This window comes from Engystomops pustulosus, chromosome 3 (assembly GCF_040894005.1).
Source record: "Engystomops pustulosus chromosome 3, aEngPut4.maternal, whole genome shotgun sequence".
Lineage (NCBI taxonomy): Eukaryota > Metazoa > Chordata > Amphibia > Anura > Leptodactylidae > Engystomops > Engystomops pustulosus.
The window spans coordinates 212138342-212160679 of NC_092413.1; the positions used below are offsets into that span (position 1 = coordinate 212138342).

Below are 22338 nucleotides of genomic sequence, written 5' to 3' on the forward strand. Positions count from 1 at the left end.
GCACAGTCTCTTGGATCTCTCACATCTCTCAGCCTCCAGTCTCTGCACAGTCTCTAGTAGCTCTCACATCTCTCAGCCTCCAGTCTCTGCACAGTCTCTAGTAGCTCTCACATCTCTCAGCCTCCAGTCTCTGCACAGTCTCTTGGATCTCTCACATCTCTCAGCCTCCAGTCTCTGCACAGTCTCTAGTAGCTCTCACATCTCTCAGCCTCCAGTCTCTGCACAGTCTCACACATCTCTCAGCCTCCAGTCTCTGCACAGTCTCTTGGATCTCTCACATCTCTCAGCCTACAGTCTCTGCACAGTCTCTAGTAGCTCTCACATCTCTCAGCCTCCAGTCTCTGCACAGTCTCTAGTAGCTCTCACATCTCTCAGTCTCTGCACAGTCTCTCACATTTCTCAGCCTCCAGTCTCTGCACAGTCTCTTGGATCTCTCACATCTCTCAGCCTCCAGTCTCTGCACAGTCTCTTGGATCTCTCACATCTCTCAGCCTACAGTCTCTGCACAGTCTCTAGTAGCTCTCACATCTCTCAGCCTCCAGTCTCTGCACAGTCTCTAGTAGCTCTCACATCTCTCAGTCTCTGCACAGTCTCTCACATTTCTCAGCCTCCAGTCTCTGCACAGTCTCTTGGATCTCTCACATCTCTCAGCCTCCAGTCTCTGCACAGTCTCTTGGATCTCTCACATCTCTCAGCCTCCAGTCTCTGCACAGTCTCTTGGATCTCTCAGTCTCCAGTCTCTGCACAGTCTCTTGGATCTCTCACATCTCCCAGCAGTACATGAATGCACAACCGGAGCAAATGGCTTAAAGTTACCTGCTGCCAACTGGATGATGGAGGACAAGTATGTATCTACCTTACATCCCCTGGTGGACTATGCAGCTGGAGCCTTCCTATTCATTGTAGGTAAGTGACTTCTAGGACAGGGCACCCTCCTCCCCTATGCTACTACATTATTACTTATTATTATTGTCATTACTATTAACTGGATTTTCATTAAAATTTCTGATTTCATCTACACTTTACTTACTAGCAGTTTTATAAATGTAGCAAGTAATTAATTACATATAATTATTATCTCATAAACATAGTTGCCTATTCAATAACTAGGTAAACACATCTGAATATCAAAACATCATGACAAACACTAATTTAAATCTGAAATATATCTCTTATCTATCTATCTCATATCTATCCATCTATCTCATATCTATCTATCAATCTATCTCACATCCATCTATCTCATATCTATCTATCTCATATCTATTTATTCCATATCTATCTATCTATCTATCTATTCCATATCTATCTATCTATCTCATATCTATCCATATCTATTATCTATCTATCTATCTATCTCACATCCATCTATATCATATCTATCTATCTATCTCATATCTATCTATTCCATATCTATCTATCTCATATCTATCCATATCTATCTATCTATCTATCTATCTCATATCTATCTATCTATCTATCGCATATCTATCTCATACCTATCTATCTATCTATCTATCTATCTCCTATCTATCTATCTATCTATCTCATATCTATCTATCTCCTATCTATCTCCTATCTATCTCCTATCTATCTCATATCTATATATCTATCATCTACCCATTTTATTTCTATTTATCCATTTCTAAATAAACTTAATCCAATGAGTAGTGACAACCCCCTATTAGTGCTCACACAGGTTGTCAACCATCTTTCCATAGCCCCTGTATGACACATGTAGATACGTCCTATAATGATATAATAGAAACTTATTAAAGGCATGTGATAAACCTTGTAACTGTTGATGGAATATTTTGTGGACTCCCCTCTATGACGTCCACATGATCTACATTTCCAAAATGTGACATCCCCTTTTAAAAAGTGATCATAGGAGTAATTTCCCTCTCCATTATCTGTGGAGCGTTGTCCCTCTTCCACTTGTGACTTGTCTCTTCAGATTTTTCTCTCAGTCCCTGGGGACATTTTTATTCTGGAAATGTATATGTTAGCGCTCGCCTCCGGAACGCTCACCAGCTTCTCCGGCATCAACATTCATCCTTTTATAATAGCATATAAAGACTCAGCTGAACATTGCTTCTGTCTTAAAGGGGCGGAACAACTAGATTTTCTTAAAGATAATTACGTTCTTATTTTTTAGTCCAGATTCCCATATAAAGTTAATGTGTAATATATAGAAATTATTATAGGGATTATAAGGCGCACCATCAATAAATGCCTGCTAAAGCGTCTAGGTCAGTGGTGGCAAACCTATGGCACGGGTGCCAGAGGTGGCACTCGGAGCCCTTTCTGTGGGTACCCGGGCCAGTGCCCCTGCACAGAGTTTGCCAGACCTGACTCGAGGCTTCCTCCTGCGGTCCAATACAGCCCAAGAGGAGTGTGGACAGAGATTATTGTTGGAGCGCCTGCTCTGGGAACCCTGATTGTTCCTCTTTGGTGGACCCTGAATCCAAGTTCTCCATCATCTTTCTAGTGTATTGGTGAACTCAGGACACCAATACTATTGAAACCTGTGATACTGCTTACATTGTCATGTTGGCACTTTGCAACATATAAGTGGCTTTTGGTTGTACTTTGGACACTCTGGGGCAGATTTACTTACCCGGTCCATTCGCGATCCAGCGGCGGGTTCTCCGACGCTGAGTCATGTCTTCCAGCAATTCACTAAGGTAGTGCGCCTGATGTCCACCAGGTGTCGCTGCTGCGCTGAAGTCCGTCGGAGTTCACTGAAGTTCACCAAGCTATCCTGGGTGCAGGTAAGTGCGTGTCATGCCACACATTTTTTTAAAAAAAATAAGGCGGTTTTTCTGAATCCGTTGGGTTTTCCAGCTGCCACACCCCCCCCCCCCCCGATTTCTGAGGCGTGCATGCCGGCACCGATGCACCACAATCTGATCGCGTGCGCCAAAAACCCGGGGCAATTCAGGGAATATCGGCGCGAAACTGTAATATTCGGGTAACCCGACGGAAAAACTTGATTCGGGCCCTTAGTAAATTACCCTATCTCCAAAAGGTTCTCCATCACTGGTCTAGGTTCATATATAAGGTGCACCGTATTATAAGCCGCACCTGATTATAAGGATGAATGACCAGCAGGTGGCAGACCTGTGCACAGTTCAAGGCAGCTGAAGTTCCAGGCAAACGTGTCTCCAGTGCACAGAGCTCGGATCTCAGAGGTATGGGCTGTTAGGGGTTAATGCAAGGGTGATGCTGCAGGGGCTAAGCTGTCTCCCTCTGCCCCTTCTTCCTTCCTCAGGCAGGGTGTTAGTCCTATGGGGTTCCCTGTGGCGGCCGATGAGGATTGCTCGGTGGTCAGCACTATGGTGCTGGTGGTACTGCTGGCCCTGCCAGTGTGGGGTATTGTGCCCGGTGTACAGTGTGGGCTGGGGCAGGATATCGCTGGCGCGTGTCTTAAACACTCTTAAACGTTATACAGTAGTTGTCTGTAAGTACGGTTCATATATAAGGCGCACTGGACTATAAGGCGCACCTTTGATTTGTAAGAAAATCAAAGGATTTTTTTGTGCACCTAAGCACCCCCATTTCTGTCACGTGAAAGCCGGCGCCGATGCGCCACAATCCGATTGTGTGCACCAAAATTCCAGGGCAATTTGGCGCAAACCGAAAAAATTTGGGAAACCTGACGAAAATGTGTGATTCGGACCCTTAGTAAATGAGCCCCAATGTGACTTTTATGAGAGGCGTCTCCTGCTACAATCCTATAAAGGAGACATTCGAGCAGATTTATAAAGACTGTAATCAAACCAATCACAGCACAGCTTTCATATTGAAAGAGAAGTCGGCATTCGGGCCTGGAGTTCCGGGCAGCGCACACTGGCAATGTAGTGCGAGTTGGATGTGTCCCACTCATTAGTGTGTAAGGGGCCTAATAGGGATCACGTAAAGATCAAATATCAAATATTCATTAAAAACATTGGACTAACTGAGATGTCAGAGCCCATATACAGTATAGTTCTGATCCGATATGTTTTTCCTGTCAATTTACTCGGGAATGATGAGCCACCCCGAACCACAGTATCGGAGTCCATGCCGTACATACGTATATGGGTTTGGATCCTTGAACCCAGACATCAACCAGTAGTTCAGCTTTCGGGCTCACACCTGCCAACAGCAAACAAGATTGGTTCTGGCGCTGATCAGTGGTGTTAACTCTTCAAATGCCACTAGCAGCGTTGACTCTAGGATCATTGCTCTCTGATGACATTGTAGGGAGCAATTATCATCTGGTCAACGGTAGTGTTACACCTGCGATTTGTACCGGCATCGATTGTGGGTGTTGTGGGGTTGAGCATTTGGTTCTGTACCTGAACCCTTACTGAACATTTCAACATCTTTTTAGGTCTAACCGGAGGCCAAGTATGTGGTGTTTTTTGGGTTTAAGGTGACTATGAACAAGACAGTCCTGTATGTTGCGACCCCTTCTGTAGGTGATTGGGGGTTTATTATCCTTGAAGTATTTCCTCATGGTGTACGTCTTATATATCAATGGTACGGATAGATTTATCTTCCTCATTTCTGTTTTTGTTTGGAGCATGCTGGTGCGCTTCCTCAACTAAATGTATTGGATATCCACTGCTTTGGGACCTGTATTTTAGGTCCCTGGCTTCATTAAGATATTCACCTATTGGGATACATTTCCTGCTGTCCTTTTTGGGATGCCCCTCTTGGGATGCCCCTTTGCCAATGTAAAAGATTATTGGTCGTGCAAATACAAAAAATGCAGACTCCGGTGTAGATACAGGTAATCTTTCCAAAAATTAGGAAAAACATTAAAATCTAAATTTTAATCCGAGTAGTTTAAAAAACCACGTGCACATAGTGAGAGAGGAAGCCATTGACGCATTTCAGAACTAATCCGTATTCGTAGTGATGCTGCTATGACTAAGGATTAGTTCCGAAACGCATCACTGGCTTCCTCTCTCTCGATGTGCACATGGCGACACTATGACTAAGGATTAGTTCCGAATCGCGTCAATGGCTTCCTCTCTCTCCATGTGCACATGGCGACACTATGACTAAGGATTAGTTCCGAAACGTGTCAATGGTTTCCTCTCTCTCCATGTGCACATGGCGCCACTATGACTAAGAATTAGTTCCGAAACGCGTCAATGGTTACTTCTCTCTCCATGTGCACATGGCGCCACTATGACTAAGAGTGAGTTCTGAAACATGTCAATGGCTTCCTCTCTCTCGATGTGCACATGGCGCCACTATGACTAAGAATTAGTTCCGAAACTCGTCAATGGTTTCCTCTCTCTCCATGTGCAAATGGTGCCACTATGACTAAGGATTAGTTCAGAAATGCGTCACTGGCTTCCTCTCTCTCCATGTGCACATGGCGCCACTATGACTAAGAGTGAGTTCTGAAACACGTCAATGGCTTCCTCTCTCTCGATGTGCACATGGCGACACTATGACTAAGGATTAGTTCCGAAAAGCATCAATGGCTTCCTCTCTCTCCATGTGCACATAGTGCCACTATGACTAAGAATTAGTTCCGAAACGCGTCAATGGTTTCCTCTCTCTCCATGTGCACATGGCGCCACTATGACTAAGAGTGAGTTCTGAAACACGTCAATGGCTTCCTCTCTCTCAATGTGCACATGGCGCCACTATGACTACGGATTAGTTCTGAAACGCGTCAATGGCTTCCTCTCTCTCTCCATTTGCCCATGGTTTTCTAAACTGTTCGGATTAAGAGTTAGATTTTAATGTTTTTCCAAATTTTTTGAAAGATTACCTGTATCTACACTGGAGTCTACATTTTTTGTATTTTGCATCTCGGAGGGGCCTGACCCTTCACTCCATGCGATTGATCTACGTTTGGCATCTAGATCTTTTTGGTGAGCTGAAAAAAATCTTTTTTCTATTATTGGTCGTGGAAGGTTTTCTAAAGAGTCTGATCGTGCTAACCAAAAACGTAATTTCCTTTGGACTGGTTTCAAAAAGTCAAAATGATGAAAGAGGTCAATAATATTTATTAATTTCACAAATTCCGTGAATGCTTCCCTTGTATGATTCCAAGGATGAGAATATGATCAATGAACCTCAGCCTAGAATGGACAAAGACAAAGAAAGTGCTCCTTGGTGAGATACCTTTTTCCTGATGTGTCCAAAAATATATAAGGACTAATCACCCTATGTTGTTGTGGTAATAGCGGCACAACTCTCAAATGGCACTTTTTATATTGTTGTCCCGTCGCCTCGTCCCATCGTCCCTTGTCCTGTCGCCTCGTCCCATCGTCCCTTGTCCTTTCGCCTCGTCCCGTTGCCTCATCCCTAAGGATGGGCTGTTTTATGCAGCGGATCACTTGCAGGCTCAATATGGTTCCGATTTGTGTTGGCGCCTAGAAACTTCACTCAGGATGACAGGAATTCCAAAAATAACATCCAGCTATTTTTTATATATTAGTTTAAAAGTTACATAATTATAATACCATGATTTTAAGAGCAAGCTACGCGTTTCATGTCCGGTCTGGACACTTCTTCAGGCTATTATATTATCATTTATTGCCCCCATGTCCACCCTACTGCAATATCCATCATATCACATCAGTCACATGCTACTCATAAATCGTTGACCTTCACCACATGGATCATGGAGCTGGAAGCAATTTTTCCTCAGATCCGGATATTTTCCCAGTGGATTTTCTCCGAGTTCCATTTTCATCAGCAGAGACATATCTGATACAAAACCAATGGTTGTCATATGGAAAGGTAGATCATCCGTGATGAGGGCACAACAGGTGACACTGACGCCCCTCATAAAAGCTACTGTCATGGCTGGCGATGTTAATGACCCCCTTACATGGACACCCAGTAATTACCTCACCGGCCCCTGATCTTCTCTTAATTCTCTCTTCCTGGTAGAGCAAAATGTAAATGAACAGTTTCACATTCAGAATTCCTTTCATCTGACATCCGATAATGCAAAAAAATCTAGGACCTTCCATAATAATTTTTTTTCCTATGTGAGGAGGTCAGGCACAGAGGTGTGGGAAGAGTCTCTTGAGGCTAAAGTCAGTGGACTCCCTGGGCCACCGCGGGGGATGATGGTACTAGGCGCAACCCGGGAGCGGAGTCTAGGTGGACCCCTGGTCTTCGCCAGAGCCACCAGGTCACTCCACAGATGCGACTAGGCCCGCGGTGGGAGCCAAGGTAGGTACACAGAGAAGGCAAAACCCCGGGTAGGCAGGACCTCGGGTAGGCAGGACCCCTGGATGGCAGAACCTCTGGATGGCAGGACCTCTGGATGGCAGGACCTCTGGATGGCCACGGGGATACAGGACCGCCACAGGAACACAGGACCACGGGAATACCACAGGAACACGGAAAACACGGAGCGGTCTGGAAATGCACAGGAAACACAAAGGTGTCTGGAGGCTTTCACTTCAGTACAATGACCTGAAGATCCAGCAGGGGATGCTGGGAGCCACCAGATTATGTAGCAGAGCCGGGAATGCCATTGCCAATTAGGAGGATGCTGTCCCTTTAAGTTCCCGGAGAGTCGGCGGGGGCGCGTGGCCTCGGCAAGCAACAGGAGCGCGGCCTACAGAGGAAGCCAGCGTGGGACCTGGATGGGACTGCGACAGAGTGCCACATGTGTCCGCAATCCGAGACATGAATCTCTTGGGCATCCATGACAGAGCATCGGTGGTGCCAAATCACATGATCACCAATTATGGTACACAACATCTGGTACCAATGGATGTTAATATGTTCAGGATTAGGATATGGTGATGGACAATTGTATCAAACACATCGCGGTAGAGAATCTTCACAGGAATGTTCTGCTCTTGTGATGATTGACTTTATGTTGCACTTTTTTGTTGAAGTTGATACTGAAGTACTAGACTTTCTGGAAGTCCACTATTTAATTCCTTACTGACCAGACCTTAAACGGTTTAATAACTGGGATTTTTAGGGAATAATGGGGAACTCGGGATCACTTCAAGGTCACGTTATGGTCTGGGGTCACCCATAGGCACGGCAGGTCAGGACGCTGTATTACTGCATGGATCTATACCATAATGAAACTTTGATAAGTTACCTGCTTGTTGATGGTCTCCAGGATATATTTTATTAACCTACTACAAACTGAATTGCAGACGCCCACAGCATTTCAATATTTCACACATTTACTAGAAGAAATGAGCAGATTCTATACCAAGGGTGTTTTTGCTTATTTTTAGTCAGGTTTTTGGCTTTTAACTGGTTTGGGGACATGTTATTAGTCATTGGCGCTGATGTTATCAGTCATGTGTCTGTCAGACAGTAGAAAAGTGACCGTGTCTGGGGCGCTCATGGGAGGGATGAGTCCCTGAGGACCTGAGCGGGGAAGCGACACATGCAGGATATCGGGCGCACGATCTTAGTGAAACGCGGCACAGTGCATTCCGGTCGGACTATGCACTTTCCGGGAACACGCTGGACCAGGTGAGGAAATGTTCCCCTATAGTGTTGTCAATATGCCCCTGATGTATATGTGACATGTATATGTGTACAATCAATTTTTTTGTTGAATGCTTATCCACAATATGCTGATTATAGATTGTCCTTTCCTGATCAGAAAGTGTTTGTGTAGAAGAGCCCCGCAGAAAGTGTTTGTGTAGAAGAGCCCCGCAGAAAGTGTACAGGTTCCCTGCACTGCCCCCACAGGAGGAATCAAGTATTACACAATTACGATTCAGAATTTTTTGGACACCTGACTATGTAGTTGGGCTGGATGCATCCTACTTTTTAGTGGAAGGTTGATGGCCCAGAACATTGCCCCTCCCCCATTGCCGTATATTTACTTAGACTTCCTTAATAGGATGAATGAAGAAAGAGTTTTTAAGCAGAACAATCCCTTTTAATACGAGGATAACTGTAACCACATTGTAGATTTACAGCCTGTATGGTTTTTTATGAGGTTTCTATATTTCAATCACTAAGTAACAGTTACCATAAGAAAGAATATACAGGAATGTAATAAAACTGAGTAAATATTCACAGGAACTGCCAACAATAGTGATAAAAATAGACGTGGAAATCTTCTGGGTTATTACAACTGGAGATGATCGAAAAAGTCATCCCCTATCCTTAGGACATGGCGTCCAATTGGGCCTGTTTACCATTTGGCCCCTGAGGGCTTGTGCCTAGGGCCTCCACATGCCATGTCCACGTCCACTTGCTAGAAGCGGGAACACTTATTTTTAAAATATTTTTATTTCTAAACGTCTTCCTTTGCCAGACGGACAATGTGTCAAAAACTTTTGGAGAGGCGTAGTATATAGGAGGGGTGTATTGTGTATATAGGACTGGAGAAATGGGGCTTACATTGTATAGGGGGGTGGGGAACAAAGAGAATAATGGTGTTTAGGAATGGGGCATAATACAAATAAGGAGGGGAACAGGGGAGTCATTGTATATAGCTGTGTGGACATAGCGGTTCATGGTCTTTAGGGATGAGGATACAGAGGTGTCATAATATACAGGGGTGGGGCATAGTGGTAAGTCTGTAGAAGAGGGGGGCACTGGGGGTGTCATAATCTAAAGGAGGGTGGGAAAGAGGTCATAGTAGGGGTGTAATAGTATATTGGAGTATAGACGGAGAGGTAAATGGTCTATAGGAGTGACGGCACAGGGGCATTGTAATGTATAGGAGGAGGGGCCTAGTGGTAAGTCTATAGAAGAGGGGGCACTGGGGTGTCATAATCCGAAGGAGGGTGGGAAAGAGGTCATAGTAGGGGTGTAATAGTATATAGGAGAATAGACAGAGAGGTATATGGTCTATAGGAGTGACGTCACAGGGGCATTGTAATGTATAGGAGGAGGGGCCTAGTGGTAAGTCTATAGACGTAGGGGCACTGAGGGTGTCATAATGTATAGGAGTGAGGACATAAAAAATCATAATGTATAGGAGTGAGGACATAAAAAATCATAATGTATAGAAGTGGGGGCAATAGAGGTTAATAATGCTTAGAGCTGGGGGTATAGAGGGAATGTATAGGAGTGAGGGCACAGGGGCATCATAATATATAGATAGTAGGGAGTTATAATGTATATAGGAGTAGGGGCACAGGGGGTAATAATACATAGAAGTGGCGGTATAGATGGGGTCAGGTTGTGTGGGGTCAAAGGTGAGTTATGATGTCTATTGGAGTGTGGACAAAGAGTTTATAGAAGTGAGGGCACAGGGGACGTCATTGTATACAAGTGGGGTGAGTGTATAGAAATGGGGGTACAGAGAGTTGGAGTATAGATAGCAGAAGGAGATCATAGTCTATATGATAGTATTTAGGATTGGGGTGTTATCCATGGGATCACAATTGATGAATAACACTTAAAGATAGATTATACTGTACTATGTAGAGTGATACAAATATTACTATAATTACATAGAAACAAGCAAATCCCAGTACTGGTCCAGTATAAATGAGTGTCCAGGCTTAGTGCCTATACTATGGCCCTGATGACTTGTATTACAAGAGTTATGTCTGATCTCTGCTGGTCCACTATCTAGGATCTCCATCAAAGATTTCTCGAACTTTTTCTACATTTTTCTGGCGCCCCCTACACACTCCACAGGCAAACTGCACATAGTACAGACTGCACTGGTTCTGATAAATGTGGGCCATTGTCTAGTACTGAACACTCTGTACTCTGCCTGCCCTGACCTCTGCCTTTCCCCCGGCTACATCCCTGACTGTACCTTTGGTGCTCCGTGCCCGTATCTTTTCACCCTTTAATGATCAGTATATCCATAAATTTTTTACCACTGTTCATTACTACTTTTGATGAAAAATTCTGATCAAAAACAGATCCAAGTGTGATGTTAATGTGTACAATCAATTTTTTTGTTGAATGCTTATCCACAATATGCTGATTATAGATTGTCCTTTCCTGATCAGAAAGTGTTTGTGTAGAAGAGCCCCGCAGAAAGTGTTTGTGTAGAAGAGCCCCGCAGAAAGTGTACAGGTTCCCTGCACTGCCCCCACAGGAGGAATCAAGTATTACACAATTACGATTCAGAATTTTTTGGACCTGACTATGTAGTTGGGCTGGATGCATCCTACTTTTTAGTGGAAGGTTGATGGCCCAGAACATTGCCCCTCCCCCATTGCCGTATATTTACTTAGACTTCCTTAATAGGATGAATGAAGAAAGAGTTTTTAAGCAGAACAATCCCTTTTAATACGAGGATAACTGTAACCACATTGTAGATTTACAGCCTGTATGGTTTTTTATGAGGTTTCTATATTTCAATCACTAAGTAACAGTTACCATAAGAAAGAATATACAGGAATGTAATAAAACTGAGTAAATATTCACAGGAACTGCCAACAATAGTGATAAAAATAGACGTGGAAATCTTCTGGGTTATTACAACTGGAGATGATCGAAAAAGTCATCCCCTATCCTGAGGACATGGCGTCCAATTGGGCCTGTTTACCATTTGGCCCCTGAGGGCTTGTGCCTAGGGCCTCCACATGCCATGTCCACGTCCACTTGCTAGAAGCGGGAACACTTATTTTTAAAATATTTTTATTTCTAAACGTCTTCCTTTGCCAGACGGACAATGTGTCAAAAACTTTTGGAGAGGCGTAGTATATAGGAGGGGTGTATTGTGTATATAGGACTGGAGAAATGGGGCTTACATTGTATAGGGGGGTGGGGAACAAAGAGAATAATGGTGTTTAGGAATGGGGCATAATACAAATAAGGAGGGGAACAGGGGAGTCATTGTATATAGCTGTGTGGACATAGCGGTTCATGGTCTTTAGGGATGAGGATACAGAGGTGTCATAATATACAGGGGTGGGGCATAGTGGTAAGTCTGTAGAAGAGGGGGGCACTGGGGGTGTCATAATCTAAAGGAGGGTGGGAAAGAGGTCATAGTAGGGGTGTAATAGTATATTGGAGTATAGACGGAGAGGTAAATGGTCTATAGGAGTGACGGCACAGGGGCATTGTAATGTATAGGAGGAGGGGCCTAGTGGTAAGTCTATAGAAGAGGGGGCACTGGGGTGTCATAATCCGAAGGAGGGTGGGAAAGAGGTCATAGTAGGGGTGTAATAGTATATAGGAGAATAGACAGAGAGGTATATGGTCTATAGGAGTGACGTCACAGGGGCATTGTAATGTATAGGAGGAGGGGCCTAGTGGTAAGTCTATAGACGTAGGGGCACTGAGGGTGTCATAATGTATAGGAGTGAGGACATAAAAAATCATAATGTATAGGAGTGAGGACATAAAAAATCATAATGTATAGAAGTGGGGGCAATAGAGGTTAATAATGCTTAGAGCTGGGGGTATAGAGGGAATGTATAGGAGTGAGGGCACAGGGGCATCATAATATATAGATAGTAGGGAGTTATAATGTATATAGGAGTAGGGGCACAGGGGGTAATAATACATAGAAGTGGCGGTATAGATGGGGTCAGGTTGTGTGGGGTCAAAGGTGAGTTATGATGTCTATTGGAGTGTGGACAAAGAGTTTATAGAAGTGAGGGCACAGGGGACGTCATTGTATACAAGTGGGGTGAGTGTATAGAAATGGGGGTACAGAGAGTTGGAGTATAGATAGCAGAAGGAGATCATAGTCTATATGATAGTATTTAGGATTGGGGTGTTATCCATGGGATCACAATTGATGAATAACACTTAAAGATAGATTATACTGTACTATGTAGAGTGATACAAATATTACTATAATTACATAGAAACAAGCAAATCCCAGTACTGGTCCAGTATAAATGAGTGTCCAGGCTTAGTGCCTATACTATGGCCCTGATGACTTGTATTACAAGAGTTATGTCTGATCTCTGCTGGTCCACTCTCTAGGATCTCCATCAAAGATTTCTCTAGCTTTTTCTAGATTTTTCTGGCGCCCCCTACAGACTGCACAGGCAAACTGCACATAGTACAGACTGCACTGGTTCTGATAAATGTGGGCCATTGTCTAGTACTGAACACTCTGTACTCTGCCTGCCCTGACCTCTGCCTTTCCCCCGGCTACATCCCTGACTGTACCTTTGGTGCTCCGTGCCCGTATCTTTTCACCCTTTAATGATCAGTATATCCATAAATTTTTTACCACTGTTCATTACTACTTTTGATGAAAAATTCTGATCAAAAACAGATCCAAGTGTGATGTTAATTTGACATCTCTGCGAGGCTTATCACTGGCAATAAAGAGAATTACTAATCATCACGTCCACACAATGTCTATCTCTACGTGGAGCCGCACTTATGGAAATTCTCTCCGTCCTTGAAGGGGGGGAATCTGAATTAATCCATACGTCCCGCTGATCTATTGATGCCACAACTCTCATCTGTGTGTAAATAATTGAAGACGCCTCATAATGTAGAATATGTCAATAATGAAGATGTTTTATAGTCATTTTATCTTTTCTTATTAGTAACAATCAGACATAGAAGATGCAGATTGTCACTGATGTGTTTTTTGTAGTGTCTCTTACGCATCTCTAAGGTTATTATGGAGACCCGGAGCTGGGGGGATTATACTCTTTGTTTGGTCTAACATAGAAATGTAAGTTATTGGGGCAGATTTACTTACCCGGTCCATTCGCGATCCAGCGGCGCGTTCTCTGCGGAGGATTCGGGTTCTGCCGGGATTCACTAAGGTAGTTCCTCCGACGTCCACCAGGTGTTGCTGCTGCGCTGAAGTTCGTCGGGGTGCACTGAAGTCCACCGTCCTATCGTGGGTGCAGGTAAGCACGTGTCAAGCAACACTTTTTTTTTTTTAAATGTGGTGGTTTTTCTGAATCCGTCGGGTTTTTGTACGGCCACGCCCCCCCATTTCCGTCGTGTGCATGCCGGCGCCGATGCGCCACAATCCGACCACATGCGGCAAAATCCCGGGGCAATTCAGGGAAAATCGGCGCAAATTGGAAATTTTGGGATAACCCGTTGTAAAAATGCAAATCGGGCCCTTAGTAAATGACCCCCATTGTTTTAAAGGGAATTTGTCAGCAAACAGTGTTAGGATGGGATCTGGAGACTTATTTCATCTTTCCTTTGTATATGTTAAAATGGATTTACATTCCAGGATTTCAGGTAGGATTGTACAGGATATCCACCACATACACTGGAGATCAAAATTAGAGAAGATCACACAATTTCCCAAATGTCCAGGTCCTTACAAAAATTATTTTTCAAACAGCAGTAGGTTGTCCAGATGAAGGCGAAAGGGGTGACCCTATCAGCCATAGCAAGAGAAGTTGGTCGTTCTAACTCTGTGATATCTAGAATATTGCATCTTTACAAAATCACAAACTCATTCGAGTCCCCCAAGAAGGTTGGTCGCCCTTGAAAGACAAATGCAAGAGAGGACAGGATAACGTGGAGAATCTCCATGGGTAATCTTTTAAGCACTGGAGCTGGAAGTGCTTGCCAGTTCAGCACTGAACAGTATAAGGATCTGTCTCCTCATACAGTGTCTCGACATTTAAGAACATTTGAAAGCAGTGACCAAACCTCTCATTAGATGAAGGAATCAAAAGGCTGGACTTACCTTTGCTGAGGAGCATGTTATGTGGACAGAGAAGAAGTGCTCCACAGTTCATGGAAAGCAAGTTTCATCTATATGGGTCTAATGGGAAACATTGGGGGTCATTTACTAAGGGCCGATTTGCATTTTCCCGACGTGTTACCCGAATATTTCCGATTTGCGCCGATTTTCCCTGTATTGCCCCGGGATTTTGGCGCACGCGATCGGATTGTGGCGCATCGGCGCCGGCATGCACGCGACGGAAATCGGGGGGTGTGGCCGAGCAAAAACGGAAAAACCGCTGCATTTAAAACAATAAAAGTGTCGCTTGGGAGGCGCTTACCTTCACTCGGCCCGGCTCGGTGAATTTCAGGGCATTCGGATGCTTTTCAGTGCAGCAGCGCCACCTGGTGGACGGCGGAGGAACTACCTTGATGAATCCCGGCCAGACCCGAATCCAGCGCAGAGAACGCGCCGCTGGATCGCGAACAGACCGGGTAAGTAAATCTGCCCCATTATGTTTGTCAACAAACTGAGAAAAAAACTGAAGTGTATATAGAAATCAGTGAAAGATGGTGGAGGAAGTGTTGTGGTTTGAGGAATGTTTTCTACAGCAGGAGTTGGACCTCACATACAACTACATGGCAGCCCGAATGCAAGTGTGTATCAGAACCTTCTTTAACAACGTCTGGTTCCTTCCTTGTGGTTTCTTAAGAAATTTTCATACAGGACAATGCCCACGTCACAGAGCAAAACAAATAAGCCAGAAAACATTGAAGCAATGAAATGGCCAGCTAAGAGTCCTGATCCAAACCCATTAGAACATAAAGGTTTTATATTGTTACTTTGGTAATTTTGTAAAGACTGTTCTAGTGGCATAGCAACCACTTACATTATTCTCTAATTTTGATCTTCAGTGTAGATAGATCTCTGCTTACTGTCCTCCATGGTGGCACAGGAGGGGTGCACACATTTGAGCTATTAGTGGATGGAGTATATCAGCTGTATTACAGACGCAGCTCTCAATGCAGATGGTCAATCCACTGCAGATGGAGCAAAATTTTTCTGGTGATCAGTGGTGGTCACCGGAGGTATAGGGGCGTTGAACCACTTCCAAAAATCTATAGATAGGTCATTAGTAGTATAGAGGTCTGGAAAAACCACTTTTAATGTTCTGAAAGTTTTTACAATATTTTTAGGTTTCAACATAATGGGGGTCATTTACTAAGGTTCCCGATTCACGTTTTCCCGACGTGTTACCCGAATATTTCCGATTTGCACCGATTTTCCCTGAATTGCCCCGGGTTTTTGGCGCACGCAATCGGATTGTGTCACATCGGCGCAGGCATGCACGCAACGGAAATGGGGGGGCGTGGCCGAATGAAAACCAGACGGATTCGGAAAAAAACGCCGCATTAAAAAAAAAAAAAAGTGTCGCTAGACTTGCACTTACCTTCACCAGGGATAGGCTTGTGCATTCCGGCGGGCCTCGGTGGACTTAAGCGCAGCAGCGACACCTGGTGGACGTCGGAGGAACTACCTTAGTGAATCCCGGCCGGACCCGAATCCACCGCAGAGAACGCCCCGCTGGATCGCGAATGGACCGGGTAAGTAAGTCTGCTCCAATATTGTTTCCGTTACTCCTCCTATCGATCAGATAACAAGTAGGAATTTGCTTTCCCACTTGACGGAGCGGGAACAATAGAGTTAGGGTAAATTTACATGGCCAGAATGGTCAAAATCCACTGTCAAAAGACTCTATGGCCTCCCATTGAAATCAATGGAATTATGAGTTGGGAACGTATGCCGTGAGTTCTCCATTTAGTAATTGAGAGGTAACAGAGGTACACCCCAAAGTAAATTTCTGTTGTGAATTAATATTTCTATTCTGTTCTGAATGTGATATGTAATTACCGACATCACCCTACATCTTCTCTCCATTTCAGCGATTCTGACCGTGGTGGGGAACGTGGCCGTGCTCGCTACAGCCGTGAAATGTTCCTCCCACTTGAAGTCTCCGGATCTCCTCTCCATAAACTTAGCTGTCACAGATTTGGGCATGGGGGTGAGCATGTACCCACTGGCCATAGCCTCAGCTTGGAATCACTCGTGGATCGGGGGGGATCCATCCTGCCTGTATTACGCCCTGATGGGATTCTTTTTCGGAGTAGCCAGTATGATGACGCTTACAGCAATGGCCGTTATCAGATACCTAGTGACCAGCACGACGACAACCAACCGTGAGTATCCTATCTGGCTCTATATTCCTCTACAGTCCTCCAGGGCTAGGGGGCGCTCTCTGCACTGGTCAGATGGAGGGAATGTATGAGCAGGTTCGACCATACAGAGCGACAGCCAATGTTATGGATTATCCCTTGAGAGATGTGTAATCAGATCTTTCTTTGTGTTGTTAGTAGCAGCAGGACTGTAAAAAAATAGATTCATTTTTGAGGATTGTAGCTTCTTCAAGTAAACTGGGGGCATAACCTCTCACTGCTGTGTTCTGTGCTCTCTGCAGCCAGTATTAGGTATTGTCCCTAGAGATCTGTGTAATCATACCATTATGTGTGTTGTTGTTAGTAGCAGCAGGGCTGTGATTCACTGATTTTGCAAGTTTTCCCATCTACAAAGAATGGAGAGGGCTATCAAATTTTTATTGTATCACTAAATTCTGAGAGACAGAATATAAGAAATAATCCAGAAAATCGGCAAGAATTCTGCCTCTCTTAGACATGTTACTTTTTCTGCAAGAAGTTCCTCCTACTCTGCCCTCATTACTTGTAGCTCCTCCTACTCTGCCCTCATTACCGGGAGCTCCTCCTACTCTGCCCTCATTACCTGTAGCTCCTCCTACTCTGCCCTCATTACTTGTAGCTCCTCCTACTCTGCCCTCATTACCTGTAGCTCCTCCTACTCTGCCCTCATTACCTGTAGCTCCTCCTACTCTGCGCTCATTACCTGTAGCTCCTCCTACTCTGCGCTCATTACCTGTAGCTCCTCCTACTCTGTACTCATTGGGGGAGATTAATCAGAAATTTTTGAAAGCAGAACTATTCCAGTTTTCCCACAGAGGATTATAACATGAAAGCTGAGCTCTGATTGGTTTCCATGAGCAAATAGAACAGTTCTGCTCTAAGAGACTTATGATAAATCTCCCCCATTGTTTGTATTTATTCCACCTGTTTAAACTTTTTACCTGTATTAAAAACTCCTGTCCACACACTCCATCAATCACACTACAACCTCTCCACCATGGGCAAGACCAAAGAGCTGTCTGAGGACAAAATTGTAGACCTACACAAGCATTGGATGGGTTACAGGACAATAGGCAACAGCTGGGTGAGAAGACAACTATTGTTGGCATAATTATGAGATGATCGTCAATCTACGTCGATCTGTGATTCCATGCAAGATCTCACCTCATGGATTCTGAGAAAGGTCAGGAATCAACCCGGAGCTACCTGCTCGATGACCTGAAACCAGCTGGGAACATACTCTCACAGATTATCGTTAGTAACACACTACACCGTCATGGATTAAAATCATGTAGGGCTTACAAGGCCCCTTGCTCACAACAGTACATGTCCAGGCCATTTTGAAGTTTACCAACGACCATCTGGATGATCCAGAGGAGGCATTCAAGAAAGTCATGTCTTCCGAGAGACCAATATAGAACATTTTGCTATAAACTTCTCTCGGTGGGTTTGGAGGAAGAAGAAGAATGGAAACATACACTGGGGGGGGGGGGGCTTTTCTGCTAAGGGGACAGGAGGACTGCACCGTATCAAACCACAAAGCTGGGACAACTAAAGAGTGGCTCCGTAGAAATTATTTCTAGGACATTGGCTGGTCTGGCCAGTCTCCAACCCGGAACCCAATTAGAATATTTGGAGGAAGCCGAAACTCAATGTTTCCTTGCGACAGCCCTGAAATCTGAAAGATCTGCAGAAGATCTGTACGGAGGGTCAAAATCCCTGCTGCTGTGCCAAACACTAAGTTCTGTTTCTCTATTGTATGAAATACATATTTTCCTCATGATATAAATACATTATGTTCCCACCTTAAAGGGAACCATCACCAGGGGCATCATTTTCACTAGAGACAGGTTGCAGAAGCTTATTACACCTGGAGTGCTAATCTGCCTTTCTGTCCTTTGCATTGTAAAGCATTTGCATTACAATATAATTGTGTGTTATAACTTCCCTTGCACCCTGACAAAATCCTGGGGTAGTCACAGGGGCTGGACTTTGGTTTGGATGCATTTCAAAAAACAACATGTGACTTGTCTGTGTTACTCACTCCTCAGATCTTAGCCCCCACCTTTGTGCTCCTGTACAGCTCCACCCCCTGCTCTTTCTCAGAGCTCACAGCCTGGTGAGATGACATCAGTGGGGGAGGGACAAGCTGTACAGGAGCACAAACATGGAGGACAGCCTGCAGCTCAGACAAGTCACATGTTGTTTTTTGAAATGCATCCAAACCAAAGTCCAGCCCCTGTGACTAGCCCTGGATTTTAACAGGGTGCAAGAGTAAGTAATAAAACACAATTATATTGTAATGCAAATGCTTAGAAAAGGCAGAGAGGGCTTTTACAATCTGTCTTTAGTGAAAATGAGGTCCCTGGTGACAGGTTCCCTTTAGAAACAACCATGACGGAGGGAGAAAACAATATAAAACAGGATTTTATTGGCACCTTGTGCTTTAAAAAGTTTGGAAAATATATTAAAAACATTTATTACATTTCCCCAGATATGAAAAAAAAACAACAAAACATTACACTAAAACTCATATAACATAAAACCTAGTATGATATCAAAAAGAGCCCAGATTGTACCTGAATATGGGTCGGGTCTGAGGGAATAGACCCAGTCCTGATGCTTATGTTTTCTTTATTGACCCTGTGAGAATGAAGCCTTTACTACTTTATATTTGGTGATATCTGCTGTATATGTGATATTTTATTTTCCATTTCTCTATTCCAGGCAATACAATAAAGAAGAAAGCCGTATACATTGTGATCATGTTTATATGGCTCTACGCCTTGCTCTGGGCTATATTCCCATTAGTAGGATGGGGTCACTATGGCCCAGAACCATTCGGGATTTCTTGCACCATTGCCTGGGCTGAGTTCCAGAACTCCAGCAATGGATTCTCCTTCATCCTCAGTATGTTCCTCCTGTGCACCATCACCCCGGCTATGACAATCATCACTTGTTACACGGCCATAGCCTGGAGACTTCATAAAGCCTACCAGGAGATACAGCATTACGATAAGATGCCGAATGCGGCCAAAGTGGAGAAAAAACTAACACTGGTGAGTGACGACTAATCCCATCGTATCCTTGTACCTGTCAGTCACAGTCTCAGTTTCTATTCTTAGCACAGAACTGCTGGTGTAAATCCTTCAATTGTGCGGGGGAGAAATCAAACTAAAGGAGAGTCAGTGATAGAAAGCTACCAGGAGGCCTCTTATCTCTGTCACCATACACACTGACTATAGGAGGATGGTCGATTATGTAAAAGAAAAGCTCCTGATAAAAACAGCTGGAAATATTTCACTTACTGATTGTGAATAGGATTTATGCTGGGACTTCCTGCTAGTAGAGAGGGAGAAGTTTCTGCATAATTCACAATGTGGTTATAAAGGGCCCCAGTACAAGTGTGTGCCAGAGATATAAAAAAAAAACATTCTGAGATTATACCATCAAAATCCATCATGATAAACAAGGGACACGTACTCATAAATCTAGGCAATCCATGGTAATCCATGACTTCTTTCCTTTAAAATCAATTTTTAATTATGCTACTGCGTAAGAAAGGTTCTGGAGGCAGGTTCTGCTATCTCCCTCCTCCCAGTGAGAGGGGCGACCTTTCTGCTCAATGTAACAGCCTGTGAAGCTACAGCATGGAGGGGCTCTGGTAAAAACCTCCACTTTTAAAAGTTGATTTTAGAAGGAAGAAGGCCATGAATAACAAAAATAAGAAGATCACCACACTCACAGTGCCTGGATCTATGAGTAATGTCCCTGGTTTATCATGATGGATTGTGATAGTACATTTCCTATAAATACACACAGTATAAGAAAATGAGAGTGATAGAAAGCTACCAGGAGGTCTCTTATCTCTGTCACCATAGGCGCTGAGTGAAGAGGGGCCCTTATAAATAGAGCTGGAAATATTTTGCTTGCTGAATTAGTATAGAATTTTTGCTGATACTTCCTGCTGGGAGAGAGGCAGATGGTTCTGTTTTCATCTGCAACTAAGTGGCCTCCAAAACAGTTGGGTGTATGAGAAATAAATCCTTATGAAATTTCTCCAGCCATAGACTTAATCAGTCCATAGACAGATTAAACGGACAATATAGCAAAAGAGATCGAGTGATGAGCTAGTAACAGGAGACCTATAGCCTCCTATGTCTGTCACCATAGACTCCATATAGCACAGGACAGTGGTGGCAAACCTATGTTATGGGTGGCAGAGTTGGAACTCAAGAGACATCTCTGTGTACACCTAAGACGTCACCACATCACAGAGTTTGCCAGACAGGTTGAGTGGCTCAAAGCCTCCTCCTGCAGTCCTGGGTAGCCCATGATGTGCGGAGTGTGTCCAAAGAGGTGTGGATTAGGGCTGGATTATCATTGGAGATCCAATTTTCCAAATTTCATCTTTCCTGGATGTCTAGTAGTGGGAGGGCCTTGGTCCACAGGAAAAGTCTTTTTAAGAGGTTTCCAATCATGGTAGAATTTCTATTCCGACTGGAACAAAGTACTCAGTCATACCGGAAAGTCTTCAAGGAGGTTGGATAGAGCTTCCTGGAACTTCTACTCTCTCACCTTTTCCATTTCTTTCATAAAGCCCATGCTCGGGGTTCGGGGCTCGGTGTCGAGACTAAGAGGTGGTCAAGGAACTATCCAACCTCCTGGAGCTGTTTCCGTCTAGGTCTGGTGCTTTGTTTTGGTTGCCTCTCAATTTCAGCTAAGACAAGGAAGCTCTCAAAAAGTGGCCACCATCCTGGAATACTGACTTGGCCTGGAAGACCCAAGTCCACCCAATCTTAAAGTAAGGACCCCGCCTGGTGGACACTCCCTGAGAATTGCTGTAGGCCTAAAAAAAGCCTCTTGATGTAATCCATTTTTGTATGCTGGGATTTTCTGCTAGGAAAGAGGCAGAGGGTGCTGTTATATTTTCAGTCTGGTTCTAGCATTGTGTTCCGAAGATATCAAACCTTAGGATACTTCTCAAACTAAAGACTTAAACTCAATAAGAACATGAAAATAAAGTGAGGGATACGCGGCTACCTGGTCTGAGGCCTTGTATCTTTGTCAGTCATTCATTCAGCAGAAAGGCTCCTGATACATACAGCAGTATGAAATTCACTTGCTGATTGTTTATGGCATTTTGCTGAGACTTCCTGCTGAGAGAGGGGCAGAAAGCACTGCTTTATCTACAGTCTGTATTCAAAGGACTCCAAACACAATATAGAAAAGTTTGTAGGTAGAATCTCAGTCACAAATCTACATCTAAGCCTCGAATTCTAGCAAGGGATTAGTGTTTTGTTGTAAAAATGCTTTATGACCGGCAACGTGAGCTAATATTGAAAACAACGGGATGTGAATTAATGCAGATTTAATATTGACTATGTCACAGGGTGTGTGACACAATCATGTGAAGAGTCTATTGTATAACCATGACCTTGCACAACTGATGAGTAAAAATCCTGAGGTTTCCATGGAAATGGAATACACTCAAAAATAATTAGCCTTTAAGAAGGCAACAGGGTGCGGTGATAACACGGCCAAGGGTTC

At 44.0% G+C, this 22338-nt stretch overlaps 1 protein-coding gene across 1 annotated transcript in view; it reads left to right on the top strand.

Moving 5' to 3' along the window:
* The first annotated feature begins 772 nt into the window (after positions 1-772).
* The window catches only part of LOC140122645 (opsin-5-like), a 44462-nt gene continuing 22896 nt past the window's right edge, over positions 773-22338 (top strand). The window contains exons 1-3 of the mRNA XM_072143740.1: positions 773-906; positions 16480-16773; positions 19516-19847. Of these exons, the coding sequence (XP_071999841.1) occupies positions 831-906; positions 16480-16773; positions 19516-19847 (702 nt within the window). The 5' untranslated portion in view covers positions 773-830. The remainder of the gene's footprint in view (positions 907-16479; positions 16774-19515; positions 19848-22338) is intronic.